Source organism: Cricetulus griseus, chromosome 4, assembly GCF_003668045.3.
Source record: "Cricetulus griseus strain 17A/GY chromosome 4, alternate assembly CriGri-PICRH-1.0, whole genome shotgun sequence".
NCBI classification, from domain to species: Eukaryota; Metazoa; Chordata; class Mammalia; order Rodentia; family Cricetidae; genus Cricetulus; species Cricetulus griseus.
The window spans coordinates 136,223,843-136,240,068 of NC_048597.1; the positions used below are offsets into that span (position 1 = coordinate 136,223,843).

Consider the following 16,226-nt stretch of genomic DNA (forward strand, 5'->3'; position numbering starts at 1 on the left):
CCTTCTTTTTTTTCTTTTCTCTCTCAAATCCCAGTTTTCTTCGCATAGCCATGGTAATATGTGGTTAATAGTAAATTCCCCAGGAGGATTTCCTTGCATTGCAGAAGCCCCAACTACTCTGCAGAAAATTCCTCTCTAGCCCTGGCCTCCATTGGAGCCCCACATGGAAATAGCGTCCTTATGGAAATACCTCTTTTCAAAAGCCCGCAGCCCAGCGCCCTGAATAAAGCCACCATTATCTTCTGAAGCGTGGGTTTCTTTGAATCCACCTCAGCAACTTGAAACCTTTCAAGGCTTTGTACGTTTTGGGAAAATGTCAAACCTATTCAGTGCCTTCTAGTGAACGAAGAAAACATATCCATATATTCAGAACATGTCTTCTATTCTCTGTTATAGAAAGCTTTTAATTTTATTCACATCTGTTATTATTATAAACAAAAAGTTGCTGTTTTTCCTTGAGTGCCAAATGAGGCACAAAAAAACAACAGCTGTTGCCATTGCACAACTGAATTGGGGGGGGGCAAGGGTAAAAAAAAAATCCCCTAATTAGTCTTGCTTTAAAAAGCCTCAGACATAAAACTGAAAACTTCCCATAAAAGAAAAAAAAAAGTAGGTACAATAAGCAGACTTGAGCATGGGCTGCTTATAAATATTCATTGGGAAAAATGGAATCACATCATTTCTGCCAGTCCTCGGGGAACCCTCACTGCTAATGAACTCTCCCAGCACATGTTAATAATAATGGGCTTCCTTATTCTACAAGACAAAACCGGGAAGCAGTGCCAACCTGGTGGCTCATGTAACTCGCCTGAGCAGGCCACTGTGGAGTTTCCAGTTTTACTCCAGCTCTGCCACTTGTAGCTGGGCCCGTGGTTTCTGCTGGGAGGTCACAGCTCTGTAGCCTGTGTCTCCCCGGTGATCTCACTGTGCATGCCACACTCAGGCCAGAAAGGCCTGTGCCTGGCCTGTTCCCCTCTGCAGATGCTTGCCAGTGCCCTAGCTGTGTCCTCCAGAACCATCTCTTTGTTTCTAGGCATCACTCCAACCAGTGCTCCCCTTCCCTTCTCAGAGCCAGCACAAGGTCTTTGGAGGATAGTTTAGCTCTACCATGAAATCCTTTAAAAAAGAAAAGACAACAATATTTCACCTTGCCATCATTGACCAGGGAAATTTAAAAAAAGATACTAAAATTAGAAAACAAGAGTCTATCTGCTGTTACATCCTTCCTAGTTACCACATCTTTTTCTTCTTCTTTTCCTTCTCCTTTTTCTTTTCCTTTACAGAAGGGGATTATGGTTGTATTTCCTGTATTCCCTCCTAGGTAATTCCAAAGACTGTGGGAGTTCCAGTGAGATGGACCACTGCCTCCTCAATATCATCCATGTATAGTGAGGTCTTCTCTGTGGTCACAGAAATATCCTCACTCCCTCAAGACTTCTCTGCTGCAGTAGGCACTGAATAGATTCTTCTTCCAGATGAGCCTACAGCGTGTCCAGTTTCCACCTCATTACACACAGCCCAGGCTCTCTGACCTCACAGTTTGTGCTTTATTCATCCCCACTAATTTGCTAACAGCACTATCTCCACTTACATTTTCTGAACATGGGAAGGAAATGACAGTGTCTGCTGAGATACACATGTACAGAATCATCCATTCACACTTGGATAGAAACCTGTCTTCAAACCCTCTATTCCAGTGGGGCAGACTGCCTCAGAACAGCCTCTGGGGAAATTGTTCCATGGGACTGGGGCTGATCTTCTTTGACTTTGTCCTTGAAAATTTTAATGAGAACCCCTATGGCAGTGGTTCTCAACCTGTGGGTTGTGACCCCTTTGGGAGTTGAATGACCCTGGCACAGGAGTTACATATCAGATACTTATATTATAATTCATAACAGTAGGAAACTAGTAGCAATGAAAATAATTTTATAGTTGAGGATTAAGCATGACACAAACAACTATATTAAAGTTTGCAGCATTAGGAAGGTTGAGAACCGCTGCCCCATGACATTATAGAGTTTAATGTGTCGTTATAGGCTTGTGTTGATGAAGAAATGAGCGACACATGGCTTTAGTCTTCAGTAGCAAAATGCCATTTGAAAAGCCAATGGGGTTATTATTTTGCAAATATTCAAACCTGCTTTGCACACCACTCACCAGTAGTGAATGTGCAGAGCTGAGCTGCGGGCCTCTGTCCTGGGTCTTGGAACACCTCTCAGTGCCTCTTGCTTCCTTGTTTCCTGTAAAAGAGGGATGGCATCACTTATACTCAGAGTGTTGTCTCAGATTTCATATGAGATGAAACATGTGGCACACACAGCAGTCTGTACTGACTGTAGGTGATAATAAATGCCTTGAAGAACTGTAGTATAAGGAACATAGCCTAAGGTGCCACAGGAAGTTTACATTTTGTTTCTAACTCCCTGTGGGTACCAGCTTCTTCACCTATGGAAGGTAATAGACTCAGCTCAGAAAGATTTTGCCATTCTTAGTAACAATGACTATCATATCATTAAACATTAAAGTGTTAGCTCATTAAATCCTCATAATCAACTCAAGGTCACATACAAGAGTAGTTCCTTGAATATTAATCTACTTCCACATTTCTTATTCCCTGTGATTAATCACTGAGTCAGAGATAAGAAAAGGTCATTCTCCAACCCAGTTCTGCAGAGTGTGCTTCCTTCTTTAAATGCCAGACGTTAGGTACAGTAAAAAAAACATTTGACTAGGCAGTTGCACTGCATTTTCAGAGCAGTGATGGAAAATTACTCTGCACTATGGAACTCTCTGCTGCTTCGATGGCTTTGATTATAGAGCAGTGAGTTAGCAGGGATGATGCTGAAGAGGAAGAAGACCGATGAGTGTGATCTGCTATGCACTGTATCCACAGATACATGCATCCAAGCTTGGGTTACAGGATCCAGGGGAGCTTGTCCCAGCACAGCAGGGAGAAGGCTGTGCTAGTGTAGACAGAGTGGCAGTAGTTCCCATTTGTGTGTGTATGCACTTGACCTTTACAAGGCTTGATTTGGCTATCAATGAGAAAGTTGTGTCCAGGCTTTCTCCATCATCCATGTGAGAAAAATCACACCATACTTCGAGGTGTCATGTTTCTTAAAGGATAAAAACAGGGAAGCTTTTTGGAATAGTTTTGCCTGGCCTGGGAACCTGATGCTTGAAAGTTCATTTTTACTGCCATCGCCGTGAAGTTCAAGTACAGTCTGGACTAATGTTGTTGGTTTTTCTGTTATTAGATTTTTAAAACAGAAGATTTCTCCTCAGCAGACCATTTTTTTAAACATTAACCTTTGGTGTTTCTCTCTACCCCTCCCAACCAGGGCAAAATACTCAACAGAAAAGGATGCTGTCCTATTTGCACAGAAAGTAAGTTCATTCTTTGGAAAAATGTGCTCTTCATATTTGTTTGATGTCTTGTGGTGAGTAAGTAGGAAAGCCTGTTGTGAGTTTTCTATAGACTTGATTCTGTAGGTATGAGATGGACTTTCCCACAGGCACCTGGAATCAGCTATCATTCTTTCACAGAAGCTGGATTGAGATCAGTGTAGATATCTCCATCAGAATCTGCTGTTAGGAGAACCCAGGAAGACAAATGGTTAGATGGAGTTTCAAAGAAGAACAGATAACTTAATGCACATTTGTAACTGCTAATAGCATTTGCAGTCCTTGGGGCTAGGATAATGATACTCAGGAAAGCCAGACATCCATAATCTCTTAGGGATTTACTTCCTTTCCTTATACCACCAAACAACTGTACTTCCTCCTTCCATCTCTACCCTGTCACCCTTTCTCCTGGGCACATCTGATAATGCTGAAGGCAGTGGGTTTTCATCCTGACACTTTTAGCTGAATTCTTGAAGAGTGTATCTAAAAGTCTTGAAGTTTGAAGGCTATCTGCAGCTGCTCTATTCATCTTGGGGGCAGAGCATTGTGCCAGGGCTCACATCAGCTCCGTATGGGGACTTTCATACATCTACTAGAAAATCATCGTGTTAGCCCTGAAATACACCTGGCTTTGAGACAACCTTCTGATTGAAATAGTGTTGTTAGAAATACATGGTCACGTTTTTTTCTGATGTATGGTGGCAGTATTAGCAGATCCAGGAAATTGATTAGAAACTTTTTTATGAGCTAGTCAGGCTGAGAGAAGTGGACTCTCCTACAGTTGGAAACAGCTTTCATATGGAAACAGGTTTGTTGATTTTATTTATCTGAAATTGGAGGAGTTTATGTTGTTCAAGGAATCCTGGTTTTCCCTCTTTTAGTTATTTAATGTCCTCCAATATATATGTTTTTTTATCTATATGAAATTATACTTGAAAAACTGCTGTATGTTAATATATAATATGTTAATGCTCAGTATATATTACCCGTGTCTAATAGATATTATTATTTTTAAAGATAGAGAGCCATGAAACTTTACAATGGATGAAACTGCTTATTGAATTAGCAAAAAATAAGTTATAGAGTTAATAAAAGAACTTTCCTTTGAAGATAATGAAGTCATAAACTAGCTCAAAGGAGGCTGATGATGCATGACAGTAGATTCAGAAATTAATGCCGAAAGAAGTGGCAACTATGATTAACACATGGGCACTTCAAAAGCATGTGTGTGAATTGTCCCCTTAGCTTCCAGAGTTTCTTTATGTATGGCTGCTTCAGAGGCAGTCTTCGGCTTCATTCCCATCTGTGTGAACAGTCTCCATGCTGCACTGATAGCATTGTCCTCTGTAGCCACATCGGTAGAAGGGTTTGCATTTCTCTCTAGTGTAGATAATGAAGCAGAGAGAAACTAGATGAAGGACAGACAGGCCTCCCAGGGACTCCTGCTATGTTAATTTGCAGTTCACCTCTTCGGTATGCATGACATAGATGTGGTACATCTCCTGATTCTCTTGTGATCAGCCTCACAAGAATATGAACTGTGCACAGAAACAACCCAAATCTAGAATTACTGCCCTAATTCTTTTTTGTTTGTTGAGTCAGGGTTTCTCTGTGTAATAGCACCAATTGTACTGGAACTAACACTGTAGACCAGGTTGGACTCGAACTCACAGAGATCCATCTGCCTCTGCCTCCTGAGTGCTGGGATTACAGACTTGTACCACCCAACGCCCTAATTTCTAAGAGTCAAAATGATGATTACTGACACATTCGTTAGTAAAACTAGATTTTATTAGTTTATCCATTATGAGCTGGCCTCTCCATATCAAGAAGTCTGGTGACTTATAAAGAAATGAAAAGGGGAAAAGAGAAGACAAAGGAAGAGAATTTGTAACCAGTCATATCAAGTGCTGTGCTATGTGACACATCTGGTGATCCATCCCTTCGGTCACCCAGGGAGACAACTAGAGAAAGCCACCCAGCTGGAGGGGCACCGGGAGGCCACAGGCTGCACCTGCACCTGCAGGTCAGAGCTGGAAGCGTGCAGGCATGCGGTTCTCGGCCCAAGTCTGAATTATATCATCAGATGGCTATTTCTCAATTTCCCCTGGTGTTCTTTCCATCTGTTTACCCTCGCTTGCTCTCCAGCAGTTCTTCCATCACTGCTGTAAAACACATTCTCCTCAGCGAGGCTCATTTGTTCAGAGTCAGTTAAGAGATGGGATAGCTTCCAATTTTTTTAAGCAATGCCCAGCTTTCCATACTGCATCCAGGTAGACTTTTCCTGATGTCCCTTAGCTATTGCCCGAAGACCTCCTACTTTGAAATTCCTTTGTTATTATATCCAATATGTGGAACAAACCTTTGGGCTCATTCTTTCCTCCTCTTATTAGTTATAAAACCTCTTCTGGCATACAGGTTTGTAGTGTGAGAAACCAAGGCCAAAACGTCAAGCTAAGGCTAGTGTTTTCTAAGACTAGAAGACTCCAGGGTTTTTCACCTTTGTTTTATTGACAGTTTCACCATCAGCTTTGTTTTAGGAATGTCCTGTGTATCACAGAGTATTAAGCAATAACCCTTCCCTCAAAGTGACAAGTGTCTCTAGACATTGTCAAATGCCCCTTGAGGTCAACCAGTGATACTCCAAGCAGGGAAAGCTGCCCTGTTGAATGCAGAGAGGAATACCTGTGGGACTAGCAACAATGACTGCCTGTCAGTACCTGCTGACTCAGAACAGTGGGAGAGCAAAATGAAGTTGCCCTTCTGCTAGCCTAAAATCAAAAGGCTAGTGCCTCTGGGTTTATTGCATATGTTTTTATATTTTAATTCCCTGAGCTTAAAAATAGTTATGAAGACACAACCCGATTGCTTAAAGATTGCTGCCATTGTTTTTTCATTGCTCAGAAGTGGGAAATAAAATGCAAGCCACATTTCACAGCGTGCACAAGCTTGCTTCTGTCTTCACTGTATATGATCATACTTATATTTTGAATTATTCAACATATGTATGTGTTTTAATATATTCTGCAATGAGTCAAGACTATATACCTACATAAATGCATGCATACGTACATACCTATATAACAGAAATTGATTACAGCTCTCAAATACTCAAAGATACATTTTGATTGTAGATGTTAAATGAATAATGGGTTATTTCTGGCTGTGCTGGCACCGCATTGATGCATTGACTCTCTATAAAACCCTACAGAATTTCTCCCTGCATGGCTTTGCCATGGTCTTAGTAGAGTTTGAGATCTTTTTTCCCAGCAAAGAGGAAACAAAGTAAGTGTTTTGCAGGTCCTTCTCTGCAAATGTCAGTTACAATGCCAGTTTATTGTTACATAGGTAGGAAGTGGCCACAAGGACAGGAAACCATTGTGCTCTCCATATCAGAACAATGGGTAAGGTTTATCTGAAGAGGCAATGGGGATTCTACTCACATGAGAGTCCCCTTAAAATCAGGCCCCAGAAAAGTCCAAAAAGCAAAATTGCCTCTTAATAACTCGAGACACACCATTTTCCCTTCCAACAGAAAGAACTGGATTTTGTTTGGATGATTTACTTAAAATAAAATATTTGAAGTGAGCTAAACAAACTCCATAAAATTTTTGGCAAAAGCACTTTCTTGCCAAGGTATGAGGTTGTAGCTGGAAGGCAGTCTCTCTCTGCCTGGCTGAGTGTCATGTGGCCATGAATTAGGTGCCAGGAAGCATCAGAACCCAGGAGGGCCACCCTGCTATTCCTGCAGCATTTGGTTTATGTGAGATTCTCTTTTATAGTGTGCTGGCAAATAGTGGGGAGGATCTTGACCTCACCAACCCTCAGAGACCAGAATCCGATAAATTCTTTGCTGGCAGCAGATCTGTTTTCAAACATGGAAATAATACATCAGTGTCAAAGTTTTCACTGATAAGCGAGGTGTGTGAGGCTAGTGGAGGAAGGTGGCGGGGGTGAGAGATTGGTTATGAGGGAAGTTAATCTCTTAATCAGAGGCATCCAAAGGTGTTAGGACATGGTCACCCACCCCTAGATCCCACACATTACTTAAACCCTTCACTTACCTCATACTTAGCCTGAGGCACCCCCAACCCAAAGTGCAGGCATGTGATTGTAACACTGAGGCTGGCAGGGTCTACTGAGCACATATGTACATAGGATTGAAGTAACCTCAGCCACATATCCCATAAGTCACAGGAAATACTGAATTTCTGCAGCTCTGGGTGCCAGGAGGTAGACAGTAGCCAGGTGATTCTTTAACCCCACTCCAAGGGGATAGTTTCTAGCTGTGTGAAGGTCATTGGACCTGTACTAGCTCATAATGGGCCCTGGGCCTGATGCCTGTACCCACCACAGCTCGATGCACAATTTGCCCCATCTGATTTTGTTGGCAAGGCTCTCTACCCTAAGCGCTTTGGATGCCTGGTGTCTTTTTATATGTCCCAGTAAACAGAGTGAGTGTAGGAGAGCAAACAGGACAATGAGTTTCCTTTCCTGGGGAGGTAGGAACCATGATGCATGATGAAAGAGTGATCTTGGAGCCTAGCATATGAACCATCTCCTCTGAGAGAGCCTCAGGCATATCAGTAATTCCATAGTTGAGCAAGGGTTCTTGCCTCTGGGATTCCAGTTCTCTTAGCCCTTGGAGTTTGTCCTCACCCCAGTTAAGCAAGGAAATTGGACACCAGGCCAGGAGGCTTGCAGTGTTGATTTTAGCCCTGCCAGGGAGGTGTTAAGCTTAGTAGCCACTGAAGTTTCTGCTAGTGAATGTGGAGCTTGCTCTGACACCCTGAAGCCCGGCTGGCAGGCTGGGGGAAAGTGAAGCCCCACATGCCAAAAGTGGTCCAGTGGAGAGCCCACCCAGGAGAAGTGGTGGGGAAAGAGGTCTTCCTTTTGCTTTGCTGTTTTCTTCTAAGATCTTACCACTTTAAGTTGTTTTCCTACAAATTAGCAGAGTTGAGGGATGGAATTGAAATCATTCTCTAAGAACTAGATGATCTTTGACCTCTTTGTCACTAGGGTGAACTGGATAGTAATGCTTCTTGACTAATAACACATCCAGGAAAAAGATGAGGGTGGCATACTGACACTAGGTATAAGGGTTAGTACTTGACAAGTACTCAATAATGTAGTCATTGATTAGTAAACTGTGACCACCACCATCACTAGCCATCAGAACCAGTGAGAGCAGAGGCAGTAGCCAACATTTATTTATCATCATCTGCTATATATCAAAACACTGTCATGGTTGTCCCATTTGATTTCATATCAATCTCACAGCTATCTTTTGGCCAAGTAATGTTATTAGTTGCAGTTTTACAGCCAGGGGACTGAGGCTTAGAGATGGAGCCCGAGTCTCCCCTGTGCTGTCTGGCTCCAGAGGCTGGGCTGGAGTCCTTGTGCTTGGCTTCCTTGTCATTTAGAGTTTGATAAATAGTTAAAGCTAAGAAAGGAAAGGGAGTTTTGGGAATTTTATAGTCTCTAGGAGTTATAGATTAGAAAAGAAATCGTAAGAAAGCTCTCTAATTTAGTAGCTGTTCTCTCTTCTACCCTAGCCTGAGAGAAAAGGATATTCTAGCTCCAGGCTTTCTTCTATTTTATGGTTGCTCCACCTATCTTCTCAAGGCAGAGTGGTGGTTGTGCCCTGAGCTTGCTTTTCTGTGTCTACTCATAGTTCCAGTCCCTCTCCTCTGCCTCCACCATGGCAACTCAGAGGGGAATATTTATATTGTCAAATGAAGGTCTTGCTAAAATTTTGTTTATACTAAGTATATATATATTCACATGTGTGTAAATATTCTATATAGTTTTAAACTTGAAAGAACTCTTCATATAATTGATAGTAGGCTTGAGAAAAGAGCAATGTTGCTTTCAAAGTTTCATTTTAATTCATTACTAATTTAGTGCCATGAAATTACATGCATCTGGGAACCTTCTCTCTGGAGTCTTCCCTTCCAGTCCTCAGTCAAGTAAACCAAGGCTCACAAGAATACCAAGTAGGAGAGCTGGGATAAGACCCATCTACTTTTCAAACATCCCAATCTAGTACTCGGTCTAGAAGCCTCCTTGGAGTATGCTGTGGAAATTTGGTCTATTCTTGTTGTTTGTTTTTATTTCATTTGTAAGTGATACAGTATTACTAAATCATTTCATTAAAATTACATTCTTATCTACATATAAATTAATATATTTTTCCTGTGGAAATACATATAAATTGTTGTGGTCACACTGCCATCCTAAATCTCTAAAGAAATGTAAGCAGCCAGTTGTGGCTGAGTATACTGGAGACCTAAACTTAGTGAGGACATCACAGTGCAGGACAATTGAATATGTCACACACCAGGCTGCACCTGCAAAACACGTTTCATGGAATGCTCCAAGTGCTGAGGTGAGGCAGGTTTCCTCTTCTCTGAGGTCACATCTCCTACAAGTGAAGTAAGATCAGCCAGCCTGAGACTTCTGGTGCAACCCGATCGTGCTCTGGTGGGATAGGGGTAGGGTCCACACGTTCTGCTACTTAATTTTCAGGATGATCCTGCCACATAGAAGCTGCTATATAGTCTATCTTCCAAGTAAAGGATTTGCAGGTCAGAAAAGTTAAACAGAAAGAGGTCGGCTAATACTGTAATCTGTGAATCTGCATGCCAAACTTTAAGCATACCTCTTTGTTCCCTCTGAACTGTTTATTGATTCATCCAAATACATCAAGATTTATCAGTTTTCTTCTTGTACACATGAGAGAGAATTCTATTTGCAATCAGTTGTGTCCACTCACTTTAGAAACAATTTGTTTGTGAAGTTACCCTAACTTCTGTGGTCTCTTGAGTTATACTATTGCAGCTCTCACCTTTAGAGATAAGAAGAAATGACTCACTGTATATAAAGTGTTTCTCATTGATATGCAATTTATCTTACACATGCTCTCCACCTTAGTCACTGTCCCTTCTTGTGCTGGGCCAGGGTGTCTGTCTGTCTTTAGTGCATGCATCTGTCCTTTTGACATCTTGCCTCTTGTACACATCCACAGACACCGCCACATTCCTCCTTTCTCATACTGGTTCTGAATTGTCCAGAGTTTGAATTTTAAATAATATTTTTTATTAATTCTCTGAGAATTCCATATAGTGTATCTTGAATTTATTCAGTCCTCAACTTCTCCCATATATCATACATAACAATCCTTTACACTCCAATCCTTTCCTACCCAAACCTTGAGTTTAATCATCATCTCTTCTTCTTTCTTCCTCCTCCTTCTCCTCTTCTTTTTCCTTCTCCTCCTTCATTCTCTTCCTCCTCCTTCCTCTTCTTCTTCCTCCTCTGTTTTTTCTTCTCCTCCTTCTTCACTTCATCCTCACTGACACCAGTTTGTGTTGCACAACTAGTCTTGGAAGTAGGGCCTTCCCCGGGGTGTCCTGAACATAGCAGGGGGTCATATAATAAAAAACCCCAAAACAACAAAACAAAAAACCCCAACCTTTCTTCTTATAGCAACTACCAAATGCCAATAGCTCATCACCTAGTGATGGGATTTCATGCCCACCTTCCCCATTCTCTGATGGGTTTCTTTATCTGGCTTGAGCTTGTCTATATAGGTCTTGTGCTTGCTGTCACGTCTGTTGGGAGTTCATATGTACAATTTCCCTGTTGTGACTGGAAAACACTATTTCTATCTACCAAACCCTGCATCTTGCAATCTTTATCATCCATCTCCCACAAAGCTCTGAGTCTTGTGTGGAAACATGTGATAAGTTTGTCCCATTTGTACTGAGTACTTCAGAGTCATTTATTCTCTGCACGTTGACCAGTTGTGGGTCTTGATGCTATTGCCATCTCCTGCTGAAGGAAGCCTCTTATGAGGGTTGAGAGATGGTCATCTATGGATATAGAATGGCATTAGGAATCATTTAATACTATGTCCATTTAGTGAAATGAAGGTCTTGGATTCTCTCCTAGAGCCTATGTCCTTTTTAGCAACAGATTCTTGGCTCCTTTAACAATGGCAGGTTTGGGTTCTATCTCATGAAACAAGTTTTGTATCCAAATCCATAAAGTGATTGGTTACCCCTCTAATGTCTGTGCTACTCCTGTGCCAGTGGGCATATCCTGTGGGGTTAGTCTTGTGGTTTCCAGAGTTCACAGGTGGGAAGGATTCATGATTACCTTGCTCCTTTTGTAGTGCATAGAATACTTTAGAGCACCATGAAAGCTAGTCACCATGGATAAAGTACCAGCCTCTCTTCTCCATGCTGAGTTCAATAGTAAACCTTAGCTTCTGGCCTTCCAGGGGACTAATTCTCCTTTTAAGTACTGCATTTGAATTTCATTAACAGTTGCTACCTTTGGTTCACCAGATTATCTGAATTAGGAGTTGGTTGGAGGGGCTAGTGGCTGCTTCCAAGCCCTATTTATTGACTAAATTCTGGCCTCCACATTCTCCCAGCTGTGCAGGTTTGGAGACTGAATGTTGTTTCTCATATTTCTGGCATTTCTCTCCCCTGTTGCTAATCAGTCATCAACTCTAGTTGATTGCCTCTTTATGCTGTTTTTCTAATAAATAATTTCCTTTTTATTCCCATGACAGCCATACCCTCATCCTGTTGTTTTCTACTAACCCCCATCACCTTCCTTTCCATCCTTTATGTACACCAGTTCAGAACCCAAACTCATCCTTCATGAAAATCCAGACCTTCTTCCTTCACTGCCAAGCTTTCCAAGGTTTATGTTATAAAATCCTAGAGCTGAGGAATAGCCCTGAGTAATATCTTCAAGACAGATCCTCTGATTGCCAATGCTAAGGAATACTGGGTAAGGTAGACGTACACACACTTCCTTGCTGCAGAACTCCTTGGGGCTTTGCTGTGGCACTGGGCACTGTAAGCTTTCAGGAGGGTGAGACAGTGCAGACCCCTCTCCCCCACGCCCTGCAATGGCCTTGTAGAGCTTTTAAAGTTTTACTGTGGCAATCCAGCAGGTGGGATTGATGTTTTAGAGGAAACACATTAAGAAATGTTGGTTCTTTGGAATATATTTAAACTTCTCAGACTGGCAACAAATGAATCTCAGGCCAATTTATTTAAAGAGTGTGAGTGTCTCATGTCCCCTGAAGCAAGTCCTTGCTGCAGACAGATCCGTCTCTGCTCTTCTTGTACAGGCTGCCTCCTTCCTGTGTTTGTGCTTTACTGGCATGCTTCCTGGCCTAGAAGGCTAACATCATTCTGGCCCCTAATCAACATTGTGAATGTTTTTAATGGATGGACTCAACTCATTGTATTTTCACCAGCTCTGTTCTTTATGCTCCTCTTACAGTCTCTCTCACAATAAGAAAAGTGATGGTCACTGTATGTGGGCAGCCCTAATCTTGGCATCTTTTCAGGGAATCTGCAATGCTTTAGGTAAACAAACCTACATCACAGAGGGAGGTTGGGCCCGCTCTTTTAGCCACTGAATGGCAAGGTTAGGTGGGGTTTCAAATGTAAGACTCTTCCAAGGCCCTTAATGCTTTAATTCTGCAGACTAAATTAATTTAGAGAGGTGAAGTGCAATCTCCTCAGTTCAGATGCTCAGCTCTGCTATAAAGAGAACTGTCTAAAGCGAAAAGACACTGCAGGAGTGGCATGTATATATTTTACAACAAGCTTATACTAAAACCTTTTGAGGGTAGAGTGCATTTTTTTTAGCTTGGTGGTTTATCTTCATCTATTATTTGTTGGTATAGTGATCTTATTATGTAGCAGACGTCCTCAAACATATGATGTGAAATAAACAGTTATTTAGTGAAGGGAAAATAAAGAAAGAAACTTGGTGTGTTTCCTACATTCAAGAAAATAGAGATAAAACAGTTGAAATAGACCTTAAATTTGAGACCTTGAAGTTGGGGAGATGAAATAGTGACACATTTAAACAGGAGATCCATACACTGAGTTTTATAACTGACTTGTTCATCTGGAATCCAGGCAGTCTTGGGAGGTCACTGACTACTTTAAGAGCCTCTACATCTGAGAGGCTTTTTCCTGGGAGCAGCTTCTTCACATTCCCAGAGATATCAGCAACATCTACCAGAATGCTACAGTGTATGCTGTCAGTAGAATCTTGAGTTGGGAAGGCACTGGCCTTGGACCACAGAGACTAGATCGTAGTGCTGTTGGCTGAGTGCCTGTGGTCCACAGGCAGTTGCACACTCACTATTGAGAGTTAATATAATACTGCATGATGTATAGAGACATGCTAAGGCTGGAGTGAGACATTAAAATACAAAACACAGCACCCCTGGCATGGCGCCTGACACAAGCAATTTGTACTAGATGTTTCAAGCATGCTAAGTTACTAGTTTCCAGTGGATGCTGCAGCATATCCCCACAAGAATCATGGCTTAATACCACCAATTATCTTATACACGCTAGAGGTCAAAGTCAGAAAGAGGCCTCACTGGACTAAAATCAAGACTCAGGGCTGTATCCCTCATGAAGTCTCAGCAGCATTTTTGCCTTTCCTAGCTTCTAGGGGTACCTGCATCACTTGACCCTTGGCCTTCTCCTTCATCTCTAAAGCCATGGCTGGTCCCATTCTTCTCATGAAATGTATTATGTTATGACCCTGCCTTACTATTCAGCAGAGGGATTGTATCCCTTACCCTTGGGTCATACAGGATAGATTTCCCCCTCTGCACTTAGCTTGTGAGTAAGCCTAACTCCACTTGCAGAGCCCATTCTTTGGCCATCCTATGCCATATGCACAGGTCCTGGTTATCAGGATGTGGCTTTACTTGTGGAACCAGGATCAGCTTGTCATACTTGGTCAGTGTAGGATTAGAACTGAGCTCTGTTCTCCAAGTTTTATAATTCTGAGAATGCTTTTCCATGGGGTACATGTCTATTCAACTGAAAGAACTAGTTTTATGAAGGGAGAAGGATTTCTGCCCACCTGAGCACTGAGCTCCCAGACTGGGATTTCCTGGGTGGTTTTTCTTGCCACCAATATAATTTCCCTTAAATATTCTTGGCTTTTCTGTTTTCTCAAGTAGTGTATTTGTTCTCAATGTGTTCACAAATAATTCAATTAGTTAATTAAACAAACTTCTGCTGGCTATCTGCCACATGTCAATACTTGTATTTATTTTAGTAAATTTAGTGTAGCCAATTTCTTCTTAGCAAAATACATTGTTTAATTAATTAGCGCATTTTCAGCAAATATTTGTTGATATTTAATAGGCAATATGCCTTGAATTGCTGTAATAGAGTTAGTGTGTGTGTGTGTGTGTGTGTGTGTGCATTCGGAGCCTCCAGTGTGGCAGTGAGCTCTCAGGGCATTGGGAAATATACATGAAATTTACAGGTAAAGAGCTCAAGGCCAGACTTAGGAGTTATGTAACTGTTGGGTGGGGTAAAAAGTGACTTAACATTGTCAGGAGATGGAGCAGTCGACAAAGTGTTTATCCGACAAGCTTGAGCTTGGATCTGCAGAGCATGTGTCAAGGGCTGTCCGTGTGTCCAAGCACTGGGGGAAGAGAGACAGGAAGACATGAGAGGCTTGCTGGCCAGCCAGCCAGTCTACAACTGGGCTTAATGAAAGACTTTGTAAGGTAAAGATTGGGTTTGCTCTTTGTTTGAGAAGAAAGAAATATGGCATTGGCTGAGGTACTGGGCATATTACTGGGGAGATGTTATTGAAGCTAGAAAGCTGGAGATAGAGAGAGAGACAGGGGGGGAGGGAGAGAGGAGGTGTGATGTGTTTGTGCCGCACACTTGTGTGTATGTGTATTTGTATATATGTGTCTTTGTATTTGTATGTGTTTTGTATATGATGTGAGTGTACAATTATGTTTGTGTACATGCATGTGTGCAAGTGTTTGTATGTGCATGTCCACAGGCATCCATGCACATGTTTATAAACTGTGAGGCCTTGGGTGGGACAGACTGAGCCCCTGGTAGTGGGTGAGAAGCACCAGGATGTACTAGGTAGGTCCAAAAGTGGCAGCTGTGGTCTTGTATCTGGAATCAATTTAGATTTAACTTATTTTTATTTATTTTTAATTTTTTATATTTTTCATAATTTTCTTTTTTTCTTTTTTTCTTAGCAAGAAAATTATTTTACATATCAATCCCAGGTCCATCTCCCTGCCCTCCTCCCCTACCCCCCCAACTAACACCCTACCATCCCATACCCTTCTGCTCCCCAGGAAGGATGATACCTTCCATAGGGGGTCCTCAAAGTCTGTCATATTCTTTAGGATAGGGCCTAGGCCAACCCCCTTGTGTCTAGGTTCAGGGAGTATCCCTCCATGTGGGATGGACTCCTAAAGTCCATTCCTATGGTAGCGTTAAGTACTGATACACTACAAGAGGCCCCGTAGATTTCCAAGGTCTCCTCACTGACACCCACATTCAGGGGGTCTGGACTCCTTTGCTCATCAGTGCTCCTTTTCTGCATCTGGATTTCAGTTCAGTTCAAGGTTTAGCTGTGGGTGTCTGCTTCTACTTCTACCAGCTGCTGGATGAGGGCTATGTGATGGCATATGAATTAGTCATCAATCTTATTATCAGGAGAGGGCATCAGAGTATCAGAGCCAAGAAAGCCAAGGAAATAGATTTAACTCTTGAAGTTAGGGAATAAAATTGATGAGTATATGTAGTTATGGAAATATGGGAAAACACATTTCCATATGATAAAAATTCCTATATAAAGTTTTATAAACTCAGGGTGTTTTCTTTTTTAATGTAGATCAGTTGCTGTCTCTGATAGGAATAGAGCCACTATCCGTTTCCCTGTGCCACCCCTTACAATCAAGTTAGAGAATGTACACATCCTTACAGACATCCAGGTGC

At 41.9% G+C, this 16,226-nt stretch overlaps 1 protein-coding gene across 1 annotated transcript in view; it reads left to right on the plus strand.

Moving 5' to 3' along the window:
- Window positions 1-16,226, plus strand: part of Bmper (BMP binding endothelial regulator) — a 250,052-nt gene that overhangs the window by 145,358 nt on the left and 88,468 nt on the right. The window contains exon 11 of the mRNA XM_027411690.2: window positions 3,342-3,387. Coding sequence (XP_027267491.1) covers window positions 3,342-3,387 — 46 coding nt within the window. The remainder of the gene's footprint in view (window positions 1-3,341; window positions 3,388-16,226) is intronic.